The sequence below is a fragment of the Periplaneta americana genome, chromosome 2 (assembly GCF_040183065.1).
Source record: "Periplaneta americana isolate PAMFEO1 chromosome 2, P.americana_PAMFEO1_priV1, whole genome shotgun sequence".
NCBI lineage: Eukaryota > Metazoa > Arthropoda > Insecta > Blattodea > Blattidae > Periplaneta > Periplaneta americana.
In genome coordinates this window covers 198,701,178-198,717,927 of record NC_091118.1, presented here as the reverse complement: position 1 = coordinate 198,717,927, position 16,750 = coordinate 198,701,178, and the positions used below count along the sequence as shown (strand labels likewise).

Sequence of the window (16,750 nt, the reverse complement as noted above, 5' to 3'; positions counted from 1 at the left end):
TTACAGCAGAGTCCGTATAGACCAGTTTCTATCTGATGCTTTTCCAATTCACTGCGGGCTAAAGCAGGGAGATGCACTATCACCTTTACTTTTTAACTTCGCTCTAGAATATGCCATTAGGAAAGTTCAGGATAACACAGAGGGTTTGGAATTGAACAGGTTACATCAGCTTCTTGTCTATACGGATGACGTGAATATGTTAGGAGAAAATTCACAAACGATTAGGGAAAACGCGGAAATTCTAGTTGAAGCAAGTAAAGCAATAGGGTTGGGAGTAAATCCCGAAAAGACTAAGTATATGATTATGTCTCGTGACCAGAATATAGTACGAAATGGAACTATAAAAATTGGAGATTTATCCTTCGAAGAGGTGGAAAAATTCAAATATCTTGGAGCAACAGTAACAAATATAAATGACACTCGGGAGGAAATTAAACACAGAATAAATATGGGAAATGCGTGTTATTATTCCGTTGAGAAGCTTTTGTCTTCTAGTCTATCAAAAAATGTGAAAGTTAGAATTTATAAAACAGTTATACTACCGGTTGTTCTGTATGGTTGTGAAACTTGGACTATCACTTTGAGAGAGGAAAATAGGTTAAGGGTGTTTGAGAATAAGGTGCTTAGGAAAATATTTGGGGCTCAGGGATGAAGTTACAGGAGAATGGAGAAAGTTATACAACGCAGAGCTGCACGCATTGTATACTTCACCTGACATAATTAGGAACATAAAATCCAGACGTTTGAGATGGGCAGGACATGTAGCACGTATGGGCGATTCTAGAAATGCATATAGAGTGTTAGTTGGGAGGCCGGAGGGAAAAAGACCTTTGGGGAGTCCGAGACGTGGGTGGGAATATAATATTAAAATGGATTTGAGGGAGGTGGGATATGATGGTAGAGACTGGATTAATCTTGCTCAGGATAGGGACCAATGGCGGGCTTATGCGAGGGCGGCAATGAACCTCCGGGTTCCTTAAAAGCCGGTAAGTAAGTATTATTATTATTATTATTATTATTATTATTAATATTATTATTAATATTATTATTAGAAAATCCACAAACTATTAGCGAAAATACGGAAATTTTACTTGAAGCAAGTAAAGAGGTTCGGAAGTAAATCCTGAAAAAACAAAGTAGGCCTATATGATTATATCTCGTGACCAGAATATTGTACGAAATGGAAATACAAAAATTGGAAATTTATCCTTTGAAGAGATGGAAAAATTCAAATATCTTGGAGTAACAGTAACAAATATAAATCAGACTCGGGAGGAAATTAAATGCAGAATAAATATGGGAAATCCCTGTTATTATTCGCTTGAGCAGTTTTTATCATCCAGTCTGCTCTTAGAAAAGTTGAAAGTTGGAATTTATAAAACAGTTAAATTACAGGTTGTTCTGTATGGTTGTGAAACTTGAACTCTCACTGTGAGAGAGGAACAAAAGTTAAAAGTGTTTTAGAATAAGGTCCTTAGGAAAATATTTGGGGCTAAGAGGGGTGAAAAAAGTTACACAAAGCAGAACTGCACGCATTGTATTCTTCACTTGACATAATTAGGAACATTAAGTCCAGACGTTTGAGATGGGCAGAATATGTAGTACGTATGGGCGAATCCAGAAATCATATAGAGTGTTAGTTGGGAGGCCGAGACGTAGATGGAAGGATAATATTAAAATGAATTTGAGGGAGGTGAAATATGATTGTAGAGACTGGATTAATTTTATTTTGTTCAGTATAGGGACTGATAGCGGTCTTATGTGAGGGCGGCAATGAATCTCCGGGTTCCTTAAAAGTCATAAGTAAGTAAGTATTTTATTATTATTATTATTATTATTATTATTACTATTATTGTCCAACATTTTAACAGAAAATGAACTTGTTACGAAATTGAAAAGTAACCGTTATCAACATTCAGTTTCAGTGATATTTTCTAGTGATGATCATTATCGTGGATGTGTGCTTTTAAGTAATCAATGATTGCAATGTAACTGTTGACGATAAATAAATTCTTAATAAAGAAAACTGTCCAAAATAAAACTGCAATGAACAGGAACAGAATGGTAAATTGGGCTGTAGTTCTGACAATGAAACTAATAGATTATGTTCATCGCCGCTGCAAGGATTAACGAAAGGTGAACAAAGCAGTACATTCATTCATTCATTCATTCGTTATCTGCCTACGGACAGGTCTTTCACTGCAAACCCAGCATTTTCCAATCTTCCCTGTTTTCTGCCTTAATGCATATCTAAATAGTATTGTCACAGAGATCCGGAAGTATTTTCTCAAATTGGAACGCTTAAGCGCCATGTGTTAGGCAACTTCTTCGACACTGTCGTATGGCAGTTTGTGTATTACCTATGTGGAGGAGTTAATAGCCAGGTGACACACAACCAACTTCAGATGATACAAAATGTAATATTATCATTGATTTTTTATTTGTAAAAAAAAACAAGTTATATTTATTACACATTTACTTTATATTAGAGTTGTATGATAAATGCAACGAGTTACAAAGATTTCGCCTTTCTAGCTAATTGCGCAAGCGATAAGCAGTATTCCTTGCCAGCCATGTTGTATAAATAACCAACAACTCGAGTAGTGAAATAAAATGAGTTCCATATTAGAAATTAACATTAAAATTAAATTTAAATAAATGTTTAAAATTTAGTGTAAGTTATCCCGAATATAGAAATTGTAAATCACAGGTACATTTCATTATTTCAACATTTATATTGACTTTGTAGTGAATATGCAGTGACACGAAACAGATGAGCGTGACACGCACGAAACAGTGAAAACAGTTGAGAGGTGTGTAGCGCTGGCAGTCGGTGATGGTCTGGAAAACCACATGGTCGTTAAAATGTGCGATGAAAACAGGTTAAAATTACAAGAACAGATCAAAGAACAAGGAGAAATTGTGCGAAAACTTAAAGCGGCCCAAGGTAGCAAAGATAAGGTGAGGATTGTTGATTAATTTTTTTCTAAATAGTCTGATGCAATTTAAAATGTTCCTTAGGATTGCTCATCCCTTTCACTTTTTTTTTTTGGTACATTTGACATACAAATTGAAAATGAAGATACTGATCACTTAACATAAATGAAATGTAAGCATAAAAAATGTATATGTTTTCTTACTATATTTATTGTTAGTATTAGCATTGTACCTATTACGTTACATAATTTACAAGAAAATATTTCCTGTCTTTCAATATGTTTCTCATTTCTCCTTTCCCAGGTAACTAAAAATTCTGTTCCAAATGTCATCTCTGTGAAGGAACTCACAATATTAAACGTATTTCTAGCCAACAATAGCTATGTAGGAGGTTATGAACCCTCTCATGCAGATAAAGCCATATTTAATGCCCTTAAAGGTGTTACATGGCCAGATAGTTTGCCCCATGTCACACGATGGCATCGTCACATGGAAAGTTTTTCTTTAGTAGAAATGGAAGCATTTCCAACAACTATAACAACTTCCAAATATCTTCCATCACAACTTGTTGACCTTCTTTCTACCAATAATCATGGAGTTGACCTTAGTCAAAAGGTGAGATGTAGGTACTAAATTATAGAACGCAACAGTGTTATGTTCTGTATTGTAGTAAGCATAGGCTATCAAAGATTCAGAAATAAAAGGTAACTAGGCCTACTATTGGGTGTTGTCGGGGCTTAATTGCATGTTTCATGTTTTACTTTCGGTGATGTGATGGGCATTCTGATTGTGTAAATTACAAACTTTCTTTGTTACCTAGCATGAAGCTAAAATTGGAAAATACATTATTACTTCCTGAATAGGTTATGTATTAAATTTTGAGGTTTTGTTCATGTGGGTAGAGATGAAAAAACTGGTAAAATCATACTTTAGTAGAAGTAATTATGGTCTTCAGAGAACTTGGCATTGTATTATTGATTTAGTGGAAGAATGCTTGCTTCCATAATTATTTGTACTAAAAGGCAGATTTTACTAAAAAGAATTATCAGACAGTGCACTGTTATAAAATTTCGGTTGTTACAAGGTTATTGAAAATTATTTCCACTGTAGTCTTCATTATCAGCTCTTATTAATTTTGGGAAAATTTCAATATACGGATACCTCACTAACAACAATCATGTTAAAATAGGTAGCAACAAGAGCAGATTTGTCTGTTTGTCGAATGCGCATCATCATGCTTACAAAAAGGCACTTTTCAGTGCCAGTAATTTATTTTTGTGTGTACAAGGTTGGAATTTTGGAGTAAGTAGGAAAGGAAGGTATCTGTGTTCTGAAATTTATCCCTGACTACCAAACTAGCGGGCTCAGGATTGAAACCTCATTGGACAAATTTCCTAATTCCTAAGTTTAAGTATATTTTGTGGACTTTCTCACTCCATTAATGGTGAAATTTTTTTCTACATTTTTCGAGTTAAAAACTTAATATTTTGTACATTTCATCCCATTTGCTGTAAGTATTCTTGCATATAAGTTTCATTATGATCAGATATATGTTTTTGGGAACGAGAAAAATGTGCATATTTTCAGAATTCATATCCTCTTACAAAATTTAAGTTTCTCGCATGATTTTTTTTTACAGCATCACTGTTATGGAAAGAAAAGAACTAAGTATGCAGAATTTTAAATTTACATCCATAAATTGAGACAAAAAATTTAAAAAATACTATATGCAACTTCAAAATTTAAATTTTTTGTTTTCACTAAATATGTTTTATTTTTTATGTCCATCTCGTCCATTGAATTAAGCAGATTATGTGTGTGTAAACTGTGGTTCCATATACGGAGGGGAATTAGGTAGTGATGGATCAAATAATCAGTTCATGATTGCCATAGACCGGTGTTAAGGTTGAAATTATTGGTAATTAAATTTACCCCTATAGCAGTTTGTGCGGTAGCGTTATCTAATATATAAAAGTGAATGTGGGTATGTATGTATGTATGTATGTATGTTTGTTCCCAATACAAATCTACACGCTTTGACCAATATGTACCAAAGTTTGCACATTTAACCTTCATAACCAGGAGAAGAACATAGGCTATATTAAAATTGTTAAAATGGACGTTAAATTGATTAAAAAAGTAAAAAATAAAAATAAATACGATCAAACATTCGTGTATAATACTAAAATGCAATCTTCTATAGTCAATTGTTCTTTATTATTGCCTGTTGTATTCAACATCGACTTTCATGAGGCCATGGAAAAAGCAAAACGATATAAAATAACATTGTAGATACATCATGAAGGCCAAAATCTAGACAATTTATTCATGCAGTAAGTATCCTTATGCAGTCCAGAACCGTATTATGTGTTTCTCGAGACAGTTGTAGATAGTGAGCAGACTGTGTTTTATACAATTGAATTCTTAAATTCTTTGAAATCACAAGGATTGCCAACACATAATTTAATACTTAATATTGAATCACCAATAGCACTATTGCGAAATATTGATCCACAAGAACTATGCAATGGAACAAGAATTGGTGTGAAAATACTGATGACAAACGTAATAGAAGTGACAGTATTAACTGGCAAAAGGAAAGGAAAAGATGTTTTTATCCCACATATTCTTATGATAGCCAGTAACATGCCATTCGATTTTAAGCAACTGCCATTTCAGTGCAACTAGCATTCGTAATGACCGTAGTAAAATAAAGCTCAAGGATAGTCGCTCAAAGTTGCAGACATTCACCTAAATCTCCGTGTTTTTCATATTGTCAATAATTGCGTAACTTGCTTTCAAGTGAGCACACCTAAATATATATACACATATTTATACAAAAGACGGGAAAACGAATTGTATGCATATCAATGAGACTTTTGTCATGTTCCTAATGTAGTATATGAATATATGTAAGCCCACTGAAAATAAGACATTAATTTACATTTTCTTTATTTTTGTTCATTTGAATTGATTGGGATGCCGATATTTTAAATCCAAGATTTGGACGGCTATCATTTCGATATACTACTTAATTCTAAAATATATATCTTTCAAAATATTATTGCCCATGTCCAATAATGTGTTATTACGAAATTTTATCTGTGTAATCAGGTTGCCAGTGTAGTATGTCAAGCGTTGTGGAAAGAACGGTGACTTAATTTTCTATAACATAGGATGTCTTTCAGAATATTATTATTTATGCTGAACAATGACTTCTTGCAAAATTATACTCTATCTGCATTCTGTATATAAAATAAAAAGTAATATATTTAATATGTTCTAGATTTGTTAGATATTATATCTTAAGTCATATTTTAAAAAGCCCTGGTATGATATAAGCGGGCGTATAGCTGTCAAGGGGTAAAAAATATTCCAATATAAATTGAATTACATACGTACAGTATATATTGATTCTTTGGTACGACCGATAGATAAATTTAGGCTCACGATGACACCCCAACGATTCAGACTGGGAACAAGGGAATTCTCTAATTACCATCAGCTGTCTCTGAAGTTCAAGTGAAAGCACACATAGACATGAAATTACGTGAAATGTATGTCAGCACAGCTTCAGTTAAATGTACAGATCTTATAATTTTTATTTTTCTGTGCCTCTGTACAACGTCACATTTTTGGCGGGGAGGAAAGGAGACAGCAGAAAAATTAATGGTGTTTAATACACTGACAACCACGACTAAGATAAAGCACTTGAAATTTAGCGGTAACTGACCAGCAGAGATAAATAAACAAAACAAATAAATATATAAATTTAAAACAAAGTTGAACGTCAGGCACATGATGAAATATTTTCTTTTCGGAGTCTGATCTACAATTTTTTAAATTTAGTTAAATCTGGCAGGCATTTGGCTAAGGAGTATAAGTAAGTGAAGTTAAGTAAAGATTCATCTTTATGTGCGAGGAAAGCTTAGTAAAAAATTCGTTTTGGTTGTCTATAGTTGGGTTTCCGAAATTTTCGAAAATTTAACAAATAGTTCATTTGAAAACAGAAGCAGAAAGGAAAACCCGGGCAACGCTGGGTACTTTCAGCTAGTATGGAATAATATGGATTACGAAATAAGATTGAGAAACTTTTTTATTTATTTATTTTTTTTTTGTAAAGTTATCAGGCTGTATTGAACTGCATTTCAGGATTTCAGTTAAACAATGATTCGATTTCTCGAACTGTATTTCTGTAGTATCTGTTACACGTCCTCTTTCAGTTTAAATGATGAGAATTTTAGAGGTCCCTTTCTTGGTTTAACAAATACTGTACAGTCAGATGAATCATTTCGTGGTTAAGCATGAGTGAGTTTAGATTCACAGTGCGTAAAAGAATGTTGGTTTTCGGTGTTCTATTTAAGCTCCTTTCACTGTTATTGGAAAGCTCTTTGATTGTTATATAATCTTTAACGACTGTCTTGTGAATGAATTAGAAAGTGTGAAGACAATGCACGTATAAAAAAGTGCAAGACAGCTTAATTAGCAACCCATTAAACATTATTTATATAATGCTCTTCATTGAGTACTTTTGTTATGTAATCGATTTAAAAAGCTATTTTACTTGAATGATCTGAAAGTATACCTATGGATTTAAATTGCTTACCTTTCAGAAATTATAATTGTAACTGGAAATACAAGAAACGTATTTTGTAAATGTCTTTCTATCTCTTAGTTTTCCTCATATTTCGGAATGTTGACATAATGCACTCATAACAGCTGAAAGTGATATAATTCACCCAAAACAACTGAAAGTATTCTTTACTAGATAAAGATAATGGTTAAATAATGTCCTGTTCATATTTATTTATTTACCAGAGCTTCCTCAAATTAGAGGCTGCCATTAGGCAAAACATACAAAACAAAAAAAAGAACAAATAGATGATGAAAGATAAGAGTAAAAAATGATCAACAAGTAAACAAACAAACAAACAATGGCAGTTCACAGAATAAGAAAAGTTACAAACAAGTAAAGAAGCAATGAAAGCTAATAAGAAAAAGAAAAATGATAATGGTGCGTCAGTTTTTTCAGTACACTGAATTAGAGTCCATGTAGGTTGTTCCGTAAGAGTTTGACTGATTCTCTAATTATGAGGAGGGCCAGTTGTGTTCTATTGTACTCATATGTCTGTTAAGTAATATGTTCATTATTGCTTGACAGATAATATAATATAAAAGTGAAAATTGATGTACAAAGGATTTTAGATTATACCTTCGTACATGTCTTTCAGTGTAGCCTACCTTACATGTTTTAAGTCGGTCTGTGTACTTCCGTAAAATATTCATTGTTACAATCTAAGTGTTTAATTAAACCAGTTTATGAGATCAGACAACTCAAAACGTTGTTAAATATCCGTTACTATTGACGTATTGTAGTTGGTTTCTTTCTATTTCCCAATTTAAAATTTACTTGGATTGCATGTTATGTCGTGCATGCTATATGCCTTGCTGTTTTTATGTATCATTAGCTTCTTACAGTTCGCCAAAACTTTCTTGAGCCCTGTGGCAGCACATTCTCTTAAAGTACGATCTCCTGTTACTCAGATTTCTTCCCCCTCTATCACTTTCTACAGCTTTTTTGCAATGCTTGTTCCTCCTTTTCCTCCTCAAACCACTGAAAACTCTAAACTAGTATCTTTATTACTTAGGCGATCAATAAAGGATCTTACTGCCCAACTTTGTAGAAGTTATATTTTATTTTTATTTATTTATTTAACCTGGTAGAGATAAGGCCATTAGGCCTTCTCTTCCCCTTTACCAGGGGATTACAACTACAATATTATTAAGAATACAATTATAATTATAATTACAATTAATATTAAATGTACAAATGCAATAAAAATCAAAGTACTAAAAGATTAACTGATTAATGAAAGCTAGACAGTTTAATGTAAAAGTTAAGAAGAGAGAAACATTTCTTTTATTGATTAAGTAAAAATTAAACCTACTCTACACAGTAAGAAAATGCTTAACAAGCTTGATTTGAATGCTACTAAATTCCAACAATCTCTGATGTTACTGGGTAGGGTATTCCACAAGCGCGAGAGCGAGATTGTGTATGATGATGAATACGATGATGTCTTATGTGCGGCTATTTTGCGTGCGTGTGAAGAGATTATGATATGATGACAGGTAACTGAAACGGGAGGCAAGATAGGTAGGTGTAGAAGTGTGAAGGACTTGGAAAAGGAGAACAAGAGAATGAAAATTTCTACATTCGTTAAGCCGTAGCCAGTTTAGAGTTTGGAAGGATGGGATAATGTGGTCAGCACAACGGACATCGCAGACGAAGCGAACACAAGAATTATGAACACGTTGTAATTTTTGCGACTGATTGACATTGAGGTCAGTCAGTAGAAAATCACAATAATCGAAGTGGGGCATTACTAGTGTTTCCACTACTATTTTCTTGAGTGATAGCAGAAGGAATTTTCGAATGCTGTTTAAGGAATGTAGTATGGAAAGCACTTTTTTACTAATATGGGTTACTTGGTTATTCCAGTTTAAATGCGTATCAAAGTAAACTCCAAGGTTTTTAACACAGGAAGCAAAAGGGATTATTGTGTCGTTTAACTTGACTATATTGGTATGCAGGAGTGAAAGAAGCTGACCAAAGCTGTTGTTACTGTAGTGGGTGAAAGATGAAAGGGAAGGAAGTTCTACTCCTCACCAGGTCTCTCTGTTTGTTGGGTGGACTGAACACAGATATTAAAAAATCGTTTATTCATCATCATCTGTAATACAACAGTCCTTCCAGTTTAGCCTTGACCTCCTTCAGAACAGCTGATCAATCATACCTTTCCAGTATCCCCTCTCTTCGTCTCTTTATCCCTGCTTTACCAAGATCATTCTGGATATCTAACCACCATAGCTTAGGTCTTTCAACTCTTCTTTCACCACGTGGTTTTGCATCCAACAGCATTTCGGGTATTAGGTTACGTCTGTCCCGATTATGTGGCCCTGTTAGTCCAATCTTTGATTTTAATATTACTGACAATATTAGCATCTTTATATAAATTTTGTAATTCTAAGTTTTTTTCTGTTTCTACAGATTACTAAGTACATTAAAAAATTTTCCGTAATATTTTCCTTTCCCATGTATTTAGAATTGTAATTACACATTACCTCCATGTCCAGGTTTCACTTCCAGACACATTGTTTATTGCATAACACAAATTAAGAACAAAGTGAATGCATGATTTCGGGAAGATGCCTTAATGTCTGAAAGTTTTGTTGGAAAATATTTGTAATTGATTTATAGACTGAAGTTTCTCTAAGTTGCTAGCATATGTCATGACATAACTTTAGTTCTGAGCATGAGCTCACCTTTTTTTACTTTATTTACTTTTTTGTGCGTAAGTAAATATGGTTGGTATGGTGTTGTTTCTTGTGGTCTATAAGCAGTTTCCTTGGGATATAAGATATGAATGAGGCCAACTTCATATGGACATTTTACATCGAGAAAAAAGCCATGTGCCAAAAAAATATTTTGTCAATTTATGGAATAATATTTTTTTTCAGTATCTTGATAAATGATTTTCTTCAGCATTACAGAAATGTTTTATTTGCTTCATACAAATATAAATAATTGTTTCATGTCGAGGTCTTTAACAATTGAGAATTTTGGTGGCAAGGAGATGATCTGCAGTCCTAAAAATCTTAACTTTCTATGGAGCTCACTAATGCATGCTTTCTTGCTAAAATCGCCTATTTAATCAGTCCCAGTGCGTAATAGATACTCACTGGGTTGTTTCATACTTTTCTCTGGTAAAGACGCGGTGTTGCTGAGAAGATATTTGGTCCTGTTTCATAACTCTTTGCCGGGATGTTGGGTGGTGGTGTGCTGCGGTTTGTGCCTTGCCTCTCTCGCTTGCCAACACGGCGTGCTCTGTCTGGACCACAGGTCAGTACAGTGACATAATTTGTCAGAAGGTCTTGACTTTTCCTGTGTTTATCTGTGTCCAATCTTGAAATTGAACCAACTCTCATTAACTTGTACCAGTTAAAAGATGTCAGTTCAGTTTTGATTTGTTTACATTAGATTCATAGATTGAACTTGAAAACAGGTCAAGTTAACACAAAAATGATTTTTGTCCCTATTTCTTTAGAACCACATATCTTACACTATTAACCCAATTCTGCTTCTTTCCACAAGTTTTAATGACCTTCTAAAAATCTGTATAATCTTTCCTACGATAGCTGTTGATATTTTTCTATTTTTCTGACCAATCATCAGTGTTCACTACAGTTTCAAAGGATCTCTAGAGATATCTATCTGTATTATGGGAAACTTGTGTGAGGAAACCAAAGAAATAATTTTCCTGGAGTCTTTAGTTTTCCACGAACATTGAATCCAGTTGCAGTGCTTGGTAACCAGAAGACTGCAGAGGGCAACTAATTTAGGTTACCTCTCACATTAGTTCAGTAATCATCTTTAGTTGGTTGAGTATACAGCATGTCCGCAATTTTATTTGAGTTCATGGATTCAGATTTGGTTAAGGGAAATTGATCTGAACTTCATTTCAATGTAAATAGTCCTTACCCTTGCTTTTTCTGAAGAGAATGTAACTAGTTCAATGTCTCATATTTATTAACATCTAAGTATTCCTTCTTGTTCCTGAGGAAACCAGCAAAATAACTTTTTTTTTTTCAGTACTCTTTAAACTACTCGTAAGGAGACCCAAATTTAAACAGTTATTATAAGGGAAATAGCAGAGCTACGTGAATATTTAGTATAATATTATTTAATTATTTATGTAGTGATATTGGTTTTCAGTTTGCTTCTTCATTAAAATAAAATGATTTGTTGTCCATGTATTGTTTCATATTAAAATAATAATTTTTTTAACTAGCCATACCCATGTGCTTCACTTGCTACAAACAATTTTTTTTTTTCAGAATGGCTAAATAACGTATGGTACGAAATGGATTAAGCATTTTTTAATAACTTATAATAACTTCCATTAGAATATAAAGATTTACCAAGTTCCTGATGCTTTAAGAAATGTTTAAGAAAAAAACTATTTTGGCAAGATTAATGCTTGTTGGTTTATTTATTTGATGATTTCAAACTTTTTCTTCTTTCTGTTTGAAAGTTCAGTGATACCTTACTGTCCTTATTATTTTCTTTCTTTAATTCTTGCCATTTTATATGTTTTTCACAGACTGTAGGTTTAGGATTTGTTATATTATGTTGTATAACATATATTATGTATCTGTCCTTATATAGCCCCTGAATATCAGTTTTACTTGTTCGGACATACTCAATAAATTTAAAAAAAAAAAAAGTGTAAAATGAATATCTTTTGCTTGTTGTACAAGACCACCTTAAATAATTGCATAGTCATTTGTTTTCATTTTATTATGTCAACCTGATTGAGGCGGGAAGTGTATAAAATGCATTGTTATTTTAAAACTCTTACATCTCGTTAAATATCGGTCCTATAAAAATTTTGCTTAGAATAAAACATGTCGGGACAAATTTTTAAAGCAACTTTTGTTATGTAATATTATCCTGAAAAATTAATAATAAGCGAGTTATTTCGATTTATTTACTTCAGTTTTCCTTTTAAGCCCCCTTTTAAAGAAAGTATTTTGAATGCCATATAGCCTAAAATATAAGTGGGACCTAACTTATTACACAAACCAATTTTCTAACAAATCTGTTTAGCCACTATCACATGAAAACATAACATACACACATACAAACAAAAATGTAAAAAAATGCGATTTGCGGTCTCAAAACAGTTCATTATACATGCTAACACCAATTATTTCTGTAAATGCGAAAATTATTAGAAAAATTTAGGTTGGTTTTGTTATTAGTATAGATACTACCGTATCTTTATTGAATAGTAGATTACTCATCAACCCACTACATTCTTTAAGTTCCTAATTACGAAGTACTTATTTCCTCATATCTTGCATATCAAACTAGTCCAGATAAATAAGTTAGTTTTCTTTTATATTTCTTTTACGTCCATTTATAATAAAGGAGTTAGTTTCATTATTTTAGAATCACTTTGTAAAATGTGCATAATACAAATACCGTATTTTCTCGAATACCCTGTGCCCTCGAATAAGCCGCGGGCCCCACTTTTCAAAAGGGGGAAAGAAAAAAAATATATAAAAATAAAACTTCCAACAAATTATTCACGACAAATTAAAAAACACTTAAAACACAGATGCAGTTCAGTTAACAATAAATTTTAAGTACATTTTATCCTGGAACAGGACGCATTTCAAACTTATCCTGTGTGCATGCACTGCATGCATGTTGGTTGTTTGCTCAATTAGCCCTTTACATAATTACTGCAATATTAATAGCATGCGTCATTAATTAACTATCTTTATTTTGTATGATACTACGTGGTTAGTTATAATAAATACCTGCCATCACTACTGTATTAACTTCCTCATTCTGCGCTGTTTTCGACGTCATCGTCATCATCGCCATCGCCCGAGCATTTTCTTCGCACTTCTCCAAACACAATAGTCCTTTGTTGCGTCCAGTTGATTGGAGACACTTCACTTTTTGAATTACTTTTCAACAAGAGGGAGCGATATGCGTGTCCGTGCATCATAGATCCATTGAAAATACACGACTCACAAACTAAACTCTTGTCACACTAGAATTTTATTCTGACACATGTACTGTTAATCCAAACGTCATTTAACAATGTTAACAATTGAAATATCTGCGCGGGAAGATATGGCATGCACTATCACCCTCAATACGTATGGAATATGCATCCATAGATAGTTGCTAACCACTAGGATCGCTACTATCACCTCATTACAACAATGTGAAATAGTACCGGCACAGTCTATTGTTCCTAGTACCCTCAACAACTCAAGCTTCGTGACTATATACTAGATCACAGTATACAGTCACGAAGCTTGAGTTTATGAGGGTACTAGAAACAATAGACTATGCAGGTACTATTTCGCATTGCCTGTGACTATATAATAGTCTGTGCCATCACCTAAAGAATTGTGCGGCAATGTTGCCAACTTGATTTCGAATAAGCAGAGCATCCGTATTTTTTACGTGTATATTTCAGATTGGAGGAGAAGTGCACGGGGTATTCGAGAATGCGGTAATTGGAATGTGGTAAAAATAACGTGTGAAATAGCAAGTTTAATGACACTATAAACACGTATATTTAAAGAATGTATCTTTAATGTAAACTCTATTTGTGTTACAGATTGCAGAAGAAGTGAGTCGTTTATTGGAACTGAAGGCTCAGTTGGGAGCAGTGGAAGATGGTGGCAGTGGTCCCCATAAGTTTACTCTCAAGACGCCAAAAGGAACTCGTGATTATGGACCTCAGCAAATGGCCATTCGAGCAAATGTGTTCAGTAAAATCATCTCCGTGTTCAAGCGCCATGGAGCTGAAACCATTGACACACCAATTTTTGAACTGAAGGTATAATGTGAAACTCAAACGAGAAATAATTTGGTTAAACTAGCGCTGAATTTGTTTCTTTCCTACTCTGCTTATGCATATTCCAGTCTTCCACTATCTTATTGGTCATACCAACATAACTTGGGTGACATTACGAAAGTTTTACGCTAGTGTACACTTGCGCTATGCCTTGCATATACGAATCTGTGACAGGTTAGGTTAGACTTTTGTTATATCTTGCATATACGAATCTGTGACAAGGTTAGTTTAGTTTAGGCTTTTGTTATGTCTTGCGTAATCGAATTTGTGCATGATTTTCGGTGAAACTAGCGCTGAGATTGTTCCCATGATTTCGGAAGGGAAAATCCGCCATTATACTACGGTACCTTATTGCTGACAACATCAAAAAACAAAAAAATCATCAGCCTTTGCCCAGCGTGTATGCAAGACATATTAAAAGCCTAAACTAACCTATCACAGATTCATATGTGCAAAACATAGTGTGAATGTACATTTACTTACTTACAAATGGCTTTTTGGCTTTTAAGGAACCTGCAGGTTCATTGCCGCCCTCACATAAGCTCGCCATCGGTCCCTGTCCTGTGCAAGATTAATCCAGTCTCTTTCATCATATCCCACCTCTCTCAAATCCATTTTAATATCCTTCCATCTACGTTTCGGTCTCCCCAAAGGTCTTTTTCCCTCTGGTCTCCCAACTAACACTCTATATGCATTTCTGGATTCGCCCATACGTGCTACATGCCCTGCCCATCTCAAACGTCTGGATTTAATGTTCCTAATTATGTCAGGTGAAGAATACAATGCGTGCAGTTCTGCGTTGTGTAATTTTCTCCATTCTCCTGTAACTTCATCCCTTTTAGCCTCAAATATTTTGTGAATGTACACTAGCGTGAAATTTTCGTAATGTCAAAGTTATGTTGGTATGACATAGGAGACAGCTGAAGGTGTGGAAGCGGAGTATAAGAAATGAACTTAGCGCTAGTTTAGCTGAATTTTCAAAGCTTATGATTTTTATTTAGTGATGTTGTCAGTACTAGCTAGCAACATAGTGGACGTTGCTTTATGGGAAACTTCGTGTTTATTTCATTTTTATTGGATGTACTTCACTTTGTTCAATGATTATTGAATTAATACATGTTTGCTTTCTTCACATTACATCGTATCATGTGTTTTGTATCACTGCATTCCTTTTCTTCAATAGCAACCACAACGTTTTCACTTCCATTACCACGCACCTCTTATATCAGACATAATTTATTATAATTCCGAACACTTTCCTTTCCTTCAAATATAACTGCATAAAATCCTTAAGTTTTCAAATCCATCTCCACAAAAAAATCCCTTACAAATATAACCATTTTCACTTCCAAATCACTGGAACAAACTCAGCATTAGTTCCAGCAATAATTTTTTTGAACATCTTTACATCAATGTTTATTCATCATTAACATGATTCAAATATAATTGTTCATTCTGATTCCTGAGAGCTGTTTCTGCTGCATTATAAAGCTCAAAATTCTCGCTGACCCTTTTATAATGGCTGTAAACTTTGTTTTAAACAGTGACAGTTCAGTTCCAATTTAGCTAATGGCTTGTTATTGAAATTTCTGCAATTTGTTTCCCTAAATGAAATTGTTCCATGCTGTAACTGTGTGAACTATGCCTTAGACTAGCTGGTCAAGTTCTCATGAGTCAGGTGTGTATCAGGTATATTGTGTGGCATAGTCCCTTCCTATTTTCTCTGAAAGGAACTATTTTCCATATTGTGAACTGTGGTATACTTTAAGTGCTACTAGCGATTTGGTTACATTTCTCGTCATTATGACTATTATTTTGTGATTGTGCAGGAAGTGCTGACGGGAAAATATGGAGAAGACTCGAAGTTGATCTATGACCTGGCAGATCAGGGTGGTGAGATTCTCTCACTGAGGTATGACCTCACAGTACCATTTGCTCGCTATTTGGCTATGAACAAAATTAGTAACATCAAACGTTACCACATCGCCAAAGTGTACAGACGTGACAATCCAGCTATGACAAGGGGACGATATCGAGAATTCTACCAATGTGTAAGTCCTTGAAATTCAATAACATTCAATTTCGAATCATAATGTGTGCACAGGCTATCTTGCTCATATAGGTACAATATTTTAAGCAAATGAGAGCCGATGTTAACATACATTATTGTATATTTTAATGTAGACCTAGTTCCCTTCATCAATGTATATTAGGAGATTTGGATAGATTAATTAGTTTAGGAAATTGTATATTTATTATGTATAACTACTTTTTGTGTATAGATCATTTTTAAATAATTAAGTTTGTACTTTTGTGAACTAATATCAATAAATCTATCTATCATAATATTATTATTAGAGGTTTAG

At 33.7% G+C, this 16,750-nt stretch overlaps 1 protein-coding gene across 4 annotated transcripts in view; it reads left to right on the top strand.

Annotated features, from left to right (window-relative positions):
- Positions 1-2,790: 2,790 nt before the first annotated feature.
- Positions 2,791-16,750, top strand: part of HisRS (histidine--tRNA ligase) — a 36,763-nt gene continuing 22,803 nt past the window's right edge. The window contains exons 1-4 of one of the 4 annotated variants that reach the window (XM_069819324.1): positions 2,791-2,961; positions 3,241-3,552; positions 14,145-14,366; positions 16,214-16,435. In XM_069819324.1, the coding sequence (XP_069675425.1) occupies positions 2,854-2,961; positions 3,241-3,552; positions 14,145-14,366; positions 16,214-16,435 (864 nt within the window). In that variant the 5' untranslated portion in view covers positions 2,791-2,853. Of the gene's footprint in view, positions 2,962-3,240; positions 3,553-10,710; positions 10,841-14,144; positions 14,367-16,213; positions 16,436-16,750 lie in introns of those variants that run through there. The other 3 variants (XM_069819327.1, XM_069819328.1, XM_069819326.1) reach the window with 3 other exon arrangements.